We start from the raw sequence: 14,573 nt of genomic DNA, 5'->3' as shown, positions 1-14,573 counted from the left end.
AAAGTTTTCAGACAGGTCCTTCGTTTTACAAATTTGATACTCCCTTAAACATTAGCTTCAGTTGGAGTTGCTCACACTTTTATTAAAAACCCTGAATCAAGGCACTGCCCTTGTTGGACAGTATGCTTATCCTTCCAGCATTTTAAACAGGGCTTGAACAGCACCCCATCTTGAGTACCTGTGCTCTTGACAGAGGCCCCAGGACAGCACTGGGGTTCCTCGTTGTGTCTCTGTAATAGACTGAGTAAATGTCCAACACATATTGTAGAAATGAATGATCTCAAGTCCTCCCAGTGTTCCTTATAAATGGTTTTATGATTTATATCTGCAAAAAAAATCGGAACCCAGAGACTTTAAGTAGCTTTTTCTAAGGCCCTTAAAAGTCTGAGGGTGGGAATAGACACAGAACTAGAACCTGATTCATCTTGACTCCTAAGACCACTCTTTTTATTATAGCATACTGACTCACTGCAAAACTTACTAGCTAACTAAATAAATAAGGAATAAACATTTTAAAATGACAGAACACTCCTAAGATACAGTATATGCTTTTCAAAACAGGAGTGGAAAACCTTTTTTAAAGGTAGAATCATTGGGGAAAAAAAGGAATAATATGTAATTTACTATTCATTAAAAATAAGCAATTAATTCTGCCCTCCAGGGTGAATTTATGTCTCGCTTATTTGCACATGAAAGTACAAGATTGGCTTCATTTATATGAAACTAAGACATCTGGTTGGGAAGTGAAAAATTTGGTCAATTACCTGAATCATGTTTGGTCTACATGATAGAAAAGCCCCAGATGTCTTCAGATTACCAGATGTTTGATGATGTGTGATTAACACTGGACCCACCAACTGACTTCTTCATGTGAGAGCTTGCTGTTTGGTTCCCCCATTGTTAGAAGGCTGTTAGCATTCTGTAAACCAGCAGTTTGCTAACAGGACTTGAGACTAGAGGCCAACTGTGGCCCCGGCAAGGTGTTCACTGGTGTGTGATAGGATGAGAAAATAAATTCTATAAAAGGAAATATATTTAATTTTAAGAGAATTGTCCTTTATTTTGAGGTCATCCCCTTTCTCTTCTTTTCAGAGATAGAGCATTGTGACAAATGATCCCAATTCTAGGAATTTTTTAAAATGAATCCAGGAGACTAAATAAAAAATTGAGAAGCCTGTGTCAGTCCCCAGTTTTCTTTACATGATTTCTATTTTTTTACTGAATTATGCAAAGAGAAAATAAAACTGGCCAGACCACAGCTCTAATATCTTCAGCACAATGACAGCTAAAATATTTTCATATACTTCCTGAATTTGCCTTCCCCTAGCAATAGGGGAAGTCTCCACAGCAGAACTGCATGCCTGGGTTTTAAAATCATTGGTCATCTTAACAGTCAAGTGTTTCACTGACAAAATCATAATTTTTCCTTTTGAAGCAAACATTTGGTCCTTAAAATAACTCTGAGGGGAACACCTTCAGCACTTTTAAAACATTTCACTCTGGAGACATACCATGGAGACACAGCCGTGGGGAAACACTTTTTGTGCTGGAAAACTGAACTCCATTACTGTGAATATTTTAACAGATTTTCACAGTTTCTCTGGTTTGTTCTCATAAACCCCAAAGCGTATATCTCCACATGCCCTAACATTGAGGCTCTCCTCAGCTTTATAACCTCAGCCAGAAAGAACTGAGTAACCGCTGTGTGCCAGGCAGTACCACCAGCAATACAGAGTCAAAATAACCATATCTACATTTATCAAACATTTCCCATGTGGCAGACAGAATCCTAAAGTCCTTTTATATGTATTACCTTGTTTGAGTCTCACAACCACTTTGGGAGAAAAATATTCAATAGCATGATTGTAGCCTTTTTGAAAATGAGGATATTGCAGCAGGGAAATTGAATCACTTGCCCAGGTCACAAGCCCGGTGATTGGTAAAGCCAGAATCCTCACCCAAGCCTGCCCACCTCCTAACTTGACCTTCTGAGTGCTCTGCTAAACCAACAGAGCTCTGCCCTCAAGGTGGTTAGAATCTAAAATAGGAGAAGGAAGCACAAGGGTGGGGGGGAAAGCCATTATTTAGAACAGAATGATGTAATTCCAAGAAACATGCTGTGGGATTGTAGAGGAAAGACTGATTAATTATGATCTACCCAGGAAAGGCTCTTTGGAGGTGGCCTTAGGCTAGGTGAGGGCAAAATAGGGCATCAGCAATTATCTAGAGAATTAGGTCACTGTGGGTGTCAAAGTAGATGATTTCAAGCTAAAAAACTGCACTTTATGCTCTGAATAGTTTAGAATTGGCTGCCTACACTGCTGGAATCCACTGGACTTTTGCCAACTCTCCTGTTCTCCCTGTGACTTAGACCCTGGCTTAGGTAAGCTTCCTGCTCCAGTTGGGGTTGGGGGCAAGATGGGAGTATGGAGAAGTGGAGGAAGTCTGCCTCTGGTTGGGAACCCTAGGGTTCATCCAGACTCTACTACCACAGAGAGTGACTCCAGGGAACCCACCTTCCTCCCTGTAAGAGGAATACACTAAAGTTGATGGTCGCTAATGGCCATTTTGAAGTCCTGAGTCTCTGTCTTTGGAATTTGCCTAGAAGAGAAAAGGAAGGAGCTAGATGGATCAGTATGCTGGGATTTCATGTTCCTGGACACGACCCACTTGGGAGCCTCTTGTAAAATGAGCTTCCTCCTGTTATATCCATGGCAGTCAATATATTCTTGAGATCATCCTCTCTGGCTCTGTATCTCCGACCTCAAATCTATGTGATATAGTAGGAAGATCTCTGACTTTGGAATCTGAGAATCCTGGATTGAAACCCAGACCACATCCCTCATCAGATACATGAGTTTCAACAAATTATGTAAACTTTCTGTTGTGTTTATTTCTACAGTTGTAACATAGTGATTCTGTGCTTCCCTGGTGGCTCAGACAGTAAAGAATCTGGTGGCTTCCCTGGTGGCTCAGATGGTAAAGAAGCAAAAGCCAAAGATATACCCATCTGAATGCAAGAGTTCCAAAAAATAACCAGGAGAGATAGAAAAGCCTTTTTAAGTGAGCAATGCAAAGAAATAGAGGAAAACAGTAGAATGGGCAAGACTAGAGATCTGATAAAGAAAATTGGAGCTATCAAGGGAACATGTCATGCAAGGATGGGCATGCTAAAATATAGAAATGGTAAGGACCTAACAGAAGCAGAAGAGATTAAGAGGAGGTAGCAAGAATACATAGGAGAACTATACAAAAAAGATCTTCATGATCTGGATAACCATGATGGTGTGATCACTCACCTAGAGCCAGATATCCTAGAGTGTGAAGTCATGTGGGCCTTAGGAAACATCACTGTGAACAAAACTAGTGAAGGTGATAGAATTCCAGCTGAGCTGTTTCAAATCCTAAAAGATGATGCTGTTAAAGTACTGTGCTCAATATGCCAGCAGATTTGAAAAACCTCAGCAGTGGCCACAGGACTGGAAAAGATTAGTTTTCATTCCAGTCCCAAAGAATGTTCAAATTACCATACAACTGTGCTCATTTCTCATGCTAGCAAGGTATGCTCAAAATCCTTCAAGCTAAACTTCAACACAATATGAACTGAGAACTTCCAGATGTACAAGTTGGATTTAGAAAAGTCAGAGAAGAACCAGAGATCAAATTGCCAATATTTACTGTATCATAGAGAAAGCAAGGGATTTTCAGAAAAATATCTGCTTCTGCTTCATTGACTATACTAAAGCCTTTGACTGTGTGGATCACAGTAAACTGTGGAAAATTCTTCAAGAGATGGAAATACCAGACCACCTTACCAGTCTTCTGAGAAACCTGTATGCAGATCAAGAAGCAACAGTTAAACTGGACATGGAACAACACTGCTTCAAAATTTGAGAAAGGAGTATAGTACATCATGCAAAGTGCCAGGCTGGATGAATCACAAGGTAGAATCAAGATTGCCAGGAGAAATATCAGCAACCTCAGATATGCAGATGATACCACTCTAATGGCAGAAAGTGAAGGGGAACTGAAGAGCCTCTTGATGACAGTGAAAGAGGAAGTGAAAAAGCTGGCTTAAAACTTAACATTCAAAAATCTAACGTCATGGTACCTGGTCCTATCACTTCATGGCAGATAGAAGGGAAAAAAGTGGAAGTAGTGACAGTTTTTTTCTTGGGCTCCAAAATCACAGCAGATGGTGACTGCAGCCATGAAATTAAAAGACATTTCCTCCTTGGAAGGAAAGCTATGACAAACCTAAACAATTGTACTTGGGGTCGCAAAGAGTTAGACATAACTGAGTGACTGAACTGAACTGAAACAATGTATTAAAAAGCAGAGACATCGCTTTGCCAGCAAAGTTCTGTATAGTTAAAGCCATTGTTTTTCCAGTAGTCATGTACAGATGTGAGAGTTGGCCCATGAGGAAGGCTAAGTGCTGAAGAATTGATGCTCTCAAATTGCGGTGCTAGAGAAGACTCTTGAGAGTCCCTGGACTGCAAAGAGATCAAACCAGTCAATCCTAAATGAAATCAACCCTGAATATTCATTGGAAGGACTGATGCTGAAACTCCAATACTTTGGCCACCTGATGTGAAGAGCCAACTCATTGGAAAAGACCCTGATGCTGGGAAGGTTTGAGGGCAAAAGGAGAAGGGGCAAAACAGAAAATGAGATGGTTGAATAACATCACCAATTTAATGGACATGAATTTGAGCAAACTCCACGAGATAGTGAAGGACAGGGAAGTCTGGCGTGCTGCAGTCCATGGGGTCCCAAAGAGTCAGACATAACTTAGCTACTGAACAACAAAATGGTGATTCTAATACTAGCCTCATAGGTGTGTTGCTATTACTGAAGTGGATAGCAACTGAGCAATACCAAGAACAGTAACTGAGAGTCCATAGGTTTTGATAAATAAACATTATTATTATTAGGATATTTATCTTCCTAACATATAAGTCATATATGCCACTTCTTGGCTTGTTGACCTACAGTGGCAGTTTCTTGTTAGAACAAGTCCAAACTCCTTGGCCTAGTATCCATCCTGCCTTCCTCAGGCCCACTTAGCTGTAAGACCTGGGGCTTTAAACCTACAACTTGACCACCATCCACTTCTTGAATCTGACTTAACCAGGCAAGGAGAGTTTGAGAGCCTCTGTTTCATTCAGGATAATATCCACAATGACTTGTCAGCATAGCATCACCGTACCTAGTGAGAGCCTTGGACCTGCTGGTCAGTCATTTTCTAGGCACATGCATACATCTTAATATATTACATTGTGCCTGAGTTAGATGAGAGTGTATTACTTGTGGGATTATATAAGGAAACATGTTCCTTGTCTCAATAGCATTCAAGAATTAACCTTCAATCCAGTCTCTGCTCTTGACTGTCCCAACTACTGATATTCAGCCTTGTGTGTGTATATAATCTTTCTGAGTTAGTTGATCGCCACTTTATGTTCTTTCTAAAAGGAATCTATAAATTCAGTTGAATGAACCTTACTGAGAATGTGTGTTCTAGAAATCACTGCTGGGTGCTCCGGGGAGGGGAAATGAATGCAGAGATAACAATTGTCTTTGAGCTGTTCTCTAATAAGAGAGAAGAAAAGAGAAACAGGGAAAAAACAAAACAACATAAGGGTTATTCAAAGCTTGATTTAAAATATATTGTGTGTTTATTGAGTAAACACTGACTGTGGATCAGAATAGAATGGTAGGAATATAGAAATATAAAAAAGAGAGTCCAAATCACAGAAGAGCTTACAGGATTGTAATAGTTACAAAATATAACTCAGAAGAGGTGTTGGTTGGGAATAGTGTCTATGAGGGCAGAGACCCTCATCTCTCTTGTTCCTTAATGCGTTTTTATCATGACAGCAGTGCTTGGCACAGAGTAGATATTCAGTAAACATTACTTTAATGACCAATGAATGATGAGGCTTCCATCAGAAAATTATTAAATCAGTAATTTAAAACACAGTTTAGTTCCTAGTTGAAACAAGGTTATTTTTTAGCAGGGAAATGAACAACTTCTTGTTTCAGAAGATGTCTTTCAACAGGTGGCAGGACATGTCACGTTTGAGTTTTTCATTACTTACTCTGAGTGAATAGTTGTAGGCATGTGTACGTCCCATTCGGGAGCAAGAATTACTGGAATGTTTTTCAGTGAGTCTTGTATCAGTTTTGGTTCCAGGTCTAGGAAGCCCCCTGAACCAACCTGTCCAGGTGAGATCTCTGTACAAGAATTTTGGTGCTAGGTATGGCTGAAGCCCCTGATTCTGTCAGTTCTTTTAAAAATAAGTATCAATAGCGAATCTACTGGCAGCCTTAAGCATATAATAGTATTATGTTTTGATAACGTGAGGCCTCACGGTTCACATAACTTTGGAGCTCTACCAGAATTGGACCAGGTCTTTACAAATCTTTGAAACTATCCCAGCTCATAGTTTGCCCATGTGAAACAACAAAGTCATAGAAACCACCACACTCTTTTGAAGTAATTCCCGGCCTATTGTTTGAGAGTTGCATGTTCATGTGTTTTGTTCTCCCATCTCAAAACCAGATTGAAAGTGGATTCAATCTGAAAGCCCTAAGAGACCCACTCTGCAGGCAGGGCAGGATGTCACTTAGCACTGTCCTGGTTGATCCGGTTGGCCTGTTGACCTTGGCAAAAATGAGCAGGGACCAGGGGGCCAGTGCCAAGCACAGAGGAACCAGGGTCACATACCACCCACGCCCAAACTTCTCTCTGACATTTCCACGGGCTTTGAGCCAGCTCTCCCCTTGGGTTTCATCTCATGTTTGTAGGAATACAAAGGAACACTGAACCTTCCAGTTAATATGACACCCCGCCCCCACCTCCCCCTTCCTGGAGAGGATAACAGTTCTGTTGACCATTATAATGCATTTTCTGTCTCCCAGCAATCCACACAGTCATTAATTTCTGCTGCTGACGTCAGGAAAGAGGATTATGTGTGTGTCTGAAACTGTTCCCAAAGTGCTCATTAGTCATAGATAATTGAAAAACTGGTAGGGGAAGATTTGGTGTAATAGTAGCCCCTGCCTATGCAGAGAGACTGTAACCACCAGCTAATTGTAGGCCCCAGTTTGTGACCCTCAAACCAACTCTGCCCATCAGAATGGGAGTCAGTGGACAGAGGGGCCCAAGAGCCCTCAAAGCAATTGCTTTTTTACACCCCAAGGTGAGGGTGTGTTCACGGGAATAGAAGCCAACCAGATCAAGAAAATAAGTATAATGGACTAGGGTTTCTCCCTTGCCTTCTCCCTTGAAAAAAGTATGCAGAATTCTCCTTATTGTAATCTTGCTTTTATTTTAACTTAACCAGTTTGCTTTGATCACAGAAGAAGTTCAAGGCCAGGTACAGATAAAGCACAAGTGGCAGAGACAAGGGCCCACCTTGGATCCCAGTCCCCACTGTAACAATATTCTGTGCTTTTTTTCTAGGACTTTTCTGGAAGTGTATATGCTTACATTTCTATATCCTTTAATAGAATTCACAAGTGGGAGCATACTCTGAATACCACTCTGCATCTTGCCATTTTCACTTGATTTATCTTGGACTCCCTTCCAAATCCATACCTTAATTCTTCCTCATTCATTTTAATGGTTATGAAGGATGCTGCTGAATGCTTGTGCCCTAGTTGATTCACCCTGCACAGATTTAAGGGGAAAACACCTTCAAAAATATTACACAAGAAGCACATATTCCAGGTAGAATAATTAGAAAGTATAGGTTAGTAAAAAGAAAAAAGTCATAATTTCTCTATCCACAGAAAACCTGTTCTCCATATTTTTCCCCTAGGAATGTATTTCTACAAGTAAGGCATCTACATCTTTGTTGATGTCCTTAACAAGAATTCATGTCTACATAATGTTTCCCAGCCTGAAGTTCCTTTTCTAGCATTTCTCACTGCAGATTTATCTTCTTAAGTAATAAATATAAGAGTTCAAAGTCACTGGTCATCAGGCCACATGGCCTTAGTTGGCCCCACCTGAGGTCGCCCACTGCCTTTCTTGTCCAGGTTGGCACTGTCCTCTCCTGCCTGGTGCCCTTTTTGGCAACATGTGAAAGCCTCAAACACCCTATGTGCCCCTCAAGGCTCCCGCCAGTGAACTCGCTTTTCGCTCTAATGGCCTCCATCTCCCCAAGCACTGAAACCAGCAATCTGCCACCTGTCTTTCCAAACCAGGCTCAAATGTCACCTTCATCTTGATTTCCTGCTCTCCACCCGGTCACCCTCACTGTCCCTCCTCGGTGCTCTGGGACCAACATGCACATTCCACCTTGAGAGCATTTTCTCTACGGTCTGGAGAGCCTTGGTTTGCACAGACCACTGTGTGAGCCTTCTGAGGTCAGAAGCTCGTCATTGAGTCTATCACTCATTCCCCAGCACCTAGATCTGGGCGCAGGACAATCGAAGGTATCTGGGGCCATCCTCATTACCATTGTTCTTGAAATGTCTGCTAAAATGCGTGAATAAACAGTTGAGTGAAGAAGGGAAGAGACTGCAAATGCTGGGGCTGTAAAGTTCTCATTAAGTGTGTGAAAACTGATACTGTGATTAATTGAATTTTATGGTGAAAGAAGAGTGAAAGGAAGATTATTTCCAGAAAAGTTGTCAAGACTAAAGCCTACTCTGACAGCTCCTCTGGCCCCCAGTACACCTCTGGCTGATAAAGTGTGATCTCCTGGGATGCCTTCTTAGAGGTCCCCACCTGTTTTTATCATCCCATCTTATACCAAGCTGTTTCCCTTTGGGCTGTAGCTAAACAAACCTTCTTCCTGCTTGGGGTCCAGGGAAATGATTTCTGAAGGCTGTGGTTCCAGTTCACAAGAGGATGTTAATCTTTGTGCATATTTATTTTTATTCTTAGACCATGGGACTGAGGAGAAAGCCTGGCTCACCGTGTTAGTTCGGGTTCTTTGGAAGCAGATGCTGAGATAGATTTAGGGGTATAAGATGGTTATTAGGGGTTGCCATCTGTGAAAGAAAGGGGATTGTAGTAGAATTGGGCAGAGGGTGAATTCAAATATGATGAAGTCCGATGAGACCTTGGCTCACCGGGCAGAGTATTCTGTTCTGGAGTAAGTGGTGAACATCAGAGCCCTCTGTTCCCATTCTGTTGAGTCTCCAGTTGTGGCCATACTGGGAAAGTCATCACCTTATCTGATGACCTTGAGGAGCTGGCAATTGGAGGCTGTCTGCTGACCTGACCGCCCACTGGACAGCATGTCCATCCTTAACGGGAATCCAAGTGGTAATGACTCCCTATCTAACAGACTGCCTGCCATTTCTCACTCCACAAAATCTTTCATATCTGCCTCTGTTTCTGCATCTCACTTGCCAATAACCTTAATGAACGCCCTTCTCTATTCTCCGGTTACTGAGAGAGCTTCACTACTGTTTTTCCTTACCTCATTCTGTCCACTGCCAGAGAGATCTTTAAAAAGATGAAATTCATGTCTGTGAGTCTAGGTTGTTGTTTTTCAGTCACTGAAAAGTCACATTCAACTCTTCATGACCCCATGGATTACAGCACGCCTGGCTTCCCTGTCCTTCACTATCTCCCAGAGTTTGCTTAAACTCATGCCCATTGAGTTGGTGATACTGTCCAACCGCCTCATCCTCTGTTGGCCCTTTCTCTTCCTGCCCTCAATCTTTCCCAGCATCAGGGTCTTTTCCAATGAGTTGGCTCTTTGCATCACGTGGCCAAAGTATTGGAGCTTCAGCTTGGAGTCTGGGTACTATATTCAACATCTTGTTGTTGTTGTTCAGTTGCTCAATTGTGTCTGTCTCTTTGCAACCCCATGGACTGCAGCACGCCAGGCTTCCCTGTCTGTCACCAACTCGTGGAGCTTGCTCAAACTCATGTCCATTGAGTCAGTGATGCCATCCAACCATCTCATCCTCTGTTGTCCACTTTTCCTCCCACCTTCAATCTTTCCCAGCATCAGGATCTTTTCCAGTGAGTTGACTCTTCACATCAGGTGGCCAAAGTATTGGCACTTCAGCAGCAGTCCTTCCAATGAAAATTCAGCACTGATTTCCTTTAGGATTGACTGGTTTGATCTCCTTGCAGTCCAAGGGACTCTCAAGAGTCTTCTACAACACCACAGTTCAAAAGCATCAATTTTTCGGCACTCAGCCTTCTTTATGACCCAATTCTCACATCCATACATGACTACTGGAAAAACCATAGCTTTGACTAGACGGACCTTTGTTGGCAAAGTGATGTCTCTGCTTTTTAATACACTGTCTAGGTTTGTCATAGCTTTTCTTCCAAGGAGCATGCATCTTTTAATTTTGTGGCTGCAGTCACCATCTGTGGTGATTTTAGAGCTCAAGATAACAAAGTCTCTCACTGTTTCCATTTTTTGCCCATCTGTTTGCCATGAAGTGTTGGGACCAGATGCCATGATCTTGGTTTTCTGACTGTTGAGTTTTAAGCCAGCTTTTCCACTCTCATCTTTCACTTTCATCAAGAGTCTCTTTAGTTCCTCTTTGCTTTCTGCCATAAAGGTGGTGTCATCTGCATATCTGAGGTTGTTGATATTTCTCCCTGCAATGTTGATTCCAGCTTTTGCTTCATCCAGCCCATCATTTCGTATGATGTACTCTGAAAATAAGATAAATAAGTAGGGTGACAATATACAGCCTTGATGTACTCCTTTCCCAGTTTTGAACCAGTCTGTTGTTCCATGTCTGGTTCTAACTGTTGTTTCTTGACATGCATACAGGTTTCACAATATCTTGTAATAAACTATAATGAAGAAGAGTGGAAAAAAGAATATATATATATAAACCAAGTCACTTTGCTGTATACCTGAAACTAACACAATATTGTGGAACAATTATGCTTCACACACACGCAAAAACGAACATTCATTCATCTCACTCCCAGGCTTAATGCTCTTTCAGAAACTTACAGCGATCTTTGTGATAAATTGAGACACCTTCATCTGGATTTCCACATGTACCTCTTCAACTTTATAGCCTCCTCCACCCACTGCTAGGCTCCATCCCAGCTTCTGTACCAGCTCATTCAGCCCTGTTGGTGGTCTCCTCTCTTTCTTGGCCTTTGCTCAAAATGCTGCCTCTATTGGGAAGTCTACTTGTACTCCTCCAGCATGTCATTTGAATCCACATCTTCTGACTGCAAGCCCAGGGCTCCCTCTGCATCTCATCAACCAACGTTCCTTTCTAAATTACTGTCCAAAAGGCTTGGAAGTGTACCCCACCCTACTAACCCTTTTTCTTTTCGGAACGTTTTTTTTTTTCAATGAAAATTGCAGGCTTTGTGTTAGTGGGGATTGGGGATGAATAGAAGTTCCCATTTTGACCTTCCTACAAAAATTCACCCTTTGAAAAGAAATCTGAACATAGAGCACATGATTTCTACATGGGCCACTTTTTACACACATGTAATGTTTGTTCTACAAATACTTCTCTTGATTCCTTCCTTCACCTAGAAGCTGCACTGAAATGTAAAGAACAGGAGCACAGGGTTGGTATCCATCAGTTTGGGATCCATGCCCATGTTCCAACACTGTAAGTTGTGTGATTGTGGTAAATTTACTTTCCGTTTGTTCGTAAATTTGATTTTCCCCGTCTGTCTGCACAATGGGGACAAATTAGAATAGTACCCACATAGGGAATGTTCCCATAGGAACATAGGGTTACTGTGACAATGAAGTGAGAAAATGCATGATGTATCCTTAGGATGGTCCCCAGCATAGAAGTGCTCAATGAATGGGAATGCTGTTTGGTATGTACTGGATACTAGACATAGTGACATGATGGAGACAGTGTCCAGAGCCAGACTGTCCACAGCCAAGGGCATTGCTTTCCTCCAAGTTTCTGCTGGCTGTGCATTCAAAGCAGACTAGAGATTCTCTGGGCCCCCCACCCCATCATTTGAGTATCTGGACCTTATCCTCCAGTCCAGTGCTGTCCAATAGAAATATAATATGAGCCACATGTGAAATCAAAAATTTACATGTAATTGTTAAAAATAAATATTTATTTATTTTTATTATTTTTTACTTTTGGCTGTGCTGTGTCTTCGTTGTTGTGTGGGCTTTTCTCTAGTTGTGGTGAGTTGGGGCTGCTCTCTAGCTGTGGTGCGTGGGCTTCTCATTGCAGTAACTTCTGTTGAAGAGCACAGGCTCTAGGACATGAGAGCTTTAGTAGTTGTGACACATGAGCTTAGTGGCTGCAGCACGCAGGCTCTAGAGCGCAGGCTCAATAGTTGTGGCACATGGACCTAGTTGCTCCGAGGCATATGGGATCCTCCTGATCAGCGGTGGAACCCATGTCCCCTGCATTGGCAGGTGGATTCTTTACCACTGAGCCTCTAGGTAAGCCCTGAAATTTAACATTTTCCAGTAGCCACTTTAAAGTAAAAAGACATAGGTGAGATTAATTTTAATAAGTTTTATTTTACCTACTATAACCAAAACATCATTTTAATATATAATTGATCTAAAAATTATTAATGAGATATCTTACAATCATTTCCTCATACAAAATCTTTGACATCTGATGTGTATTTTCTACTTAGTTCCTCTCAATTCAGACTCTAAATTTTCACTGTGAATACTTGATTTAGATTTCTTGAATTAATGTTGAAAAATCGATTTGTGCTAGTTGTTCCAAACGTACTTAAAAGTTTTTCAGTAATTGAATTGAGTATCAGTTTTGAAATTGAAATGGAAATTAATTCAGATGAAATTAATTTAGCACCTTAGTTACTCCAGCCACATTTCAAAAGTTCCACCCACATATGCCTAGTGGCCTCCATACCGGACAGTGAAGCTGTAGAAACCATGCAGTGGGTTCAGTCTTCTCCTGCTTTCTTTTCTTAGCTAAATTTTTTGCAAATTGGAGAAAATTTGAAAAATGGATACAAAATGGTATTGTAGAGGTGCTTTGTTAGGTTACAGGAGATTGGTGAGCCATTCACCCTCTGCCTCCCTCTAATTCCCACTCTCATCTCTATCCCCAGGAGTCCTGAAGTGCCTCTGTTCATCCCTGGAACTCCATGAAACAATTAACAAGTGGTGGGAATCTTAGCACTGAGCAAATGGCACCCATTCAGAATCTTAGAGCCTTGAAGCTCAGCAAGATCTTAGCATATATAGAGGTCCAGCTCCATACCCTCCTTATTTTACAGAAATAGTTACTATGAATTCTTTGGCTGAACAGGGGTTGTGGGAGGCAGAGGGCACTCAACCTCTGCTAAACACCTGGGAGCAGATGGATCACTTCATTCTCTTCTGACTTGCATGGTTGTCTGTTCTGATCTCTTCTCCCTAACTAGGTTGGGGGCAAGGACTGCCTTTTACAGTGCTGTGGCGCCCACACAAAGCAAGACAATCAATAAATTCTTAACTGAAGGCCTGGCCGACTGCAGGAATTCAAGGTCACTTGAAATATCAGGGTCAATGCATTGCACAACTCCAAAGAACACCATTCAAACTGTATTCTGTGATTGTGCAAGTAGCAGCCTTGTAAAGTCTGCAAGGTTTAAGCTGGGCTCTCATTCCCAACCGAGATGAACTTCTAAGAAATTCTTTATTGGAACAAAATAATTCCCTTCCTTATCTTCTGACAGAAAGCAACTGCATAAGTAAATTTTCTTAACTTCTTGGGAATATACGTTAATCAGGGAGTATGTATGGATATGTGATTGTGTGTGTGTGTGTGTGTGTGTGTGTATAACATATGCTGGTAGGGCTGCTATGTTAGGAAGCACGTTTGGAACAGTTTGACCATTTCAACCTTGTCTCCAAGAGGCCACTGTATTTGTATCTTTTGAAATTTCCCATGAATGGAATCTTTCTCTGATTTGAAAGACGCCTTAGAGCTCTTGGCTTTGTAAAGCACTCTAGAGCGTGACCTATGGGAACCAAGCTCATACACCTAAGTCACCAAATGAGCACAAGGACTCTTTGAGGCTGCATGGTTTCTATCTTCATGAAGTTGAGAAAAGGCAGAGGAGAGGGGAGGGGACCAAGAGGTTCTCTTAAGAAAACTCTCTATTTGCTTTTGTGTTTTTCAAACTGACAGGTGTTTATTTTTTCTCCTGTCTACCCAGGAAACCAAGTGCTGCCTCCTGGAGCTTCTCTTGGAAGTGGGCTCACACCAGAGGCAGCAAAGGACCTTGGCCTTCCTCCTGGAATTGCAGTGGCAGCCTCACTAATTGATGCTCACGCAGGAGGACTAGGTAATCTCTTTCTCCATGTCCCCACTAGGACTGCGTTCAATCACTCTCTAGGATCAAAGACACTGCGTTTCTATGTTTAAAGCAAAGATTGAGAGCTAGTGATTCAAGTTAGAGAAAAAAGCCTTTTTACAGTTAGGCATATGTGTAGAATTATAGAACTTTTCATCAACTGTAGAATTCATTTATAATTTTATCAGTTTACCCATACAAACTAATAGAAAAATGATATAAATAAATACCTGGATGGCTCTTTGGTTTACTGAAATCTTGATAAAGATATGTTAACTTCCAACTGGCATGTATGACAATGGTGTACTTACCT

General features: G+C 41.5%; 1 protein-coding gene across 17 annotated transcripts in view; it reads left to right on the top strand.

Annotated features, from left to right (window-relative positions):
• Positions 1-14,573, top strand: part of FGGY (FGGY carbohydrate kinase domain containing) — a 486,984-nt gene that overhangs the window by 233,732 nt on the left and 238,679 nt on the right. For all 17 annotated transcript variants that reach the window (XM_081486695.1, XM_081486697.1, XM_081486688.1 and 14 more), the window contains one exon: positions 14,123-14,251. In XM_081486695.1, coding sequence (XP_081342821.1) covers positions 14,123-14,251 — 129 coding nt within the window. The remainder of the gene's footprint in view (positions 1-14,122; positions 14,252-14,573) is intronic.

Source organism: Giraffa tippelskirchi, chromosome 5, assembly GCF_054371585.1.
Source record: "Giraffa tippelskirchi isolate mGirTip1 chromosome 5, T2T-mGirTip1v1.2.pri, whole genome shotgun sequence".
Classification (NCBI taxonomy): domain Eukaryota; kingdom Metazoa; phylum Chordata; class Mammalia; order Artiodactyla; family Giraffidae; genus Giraffa; species Giraffa tippelskirchi.
This window is presented reverse-complemented; position numbering and strand designations above follow the sequence as displayed.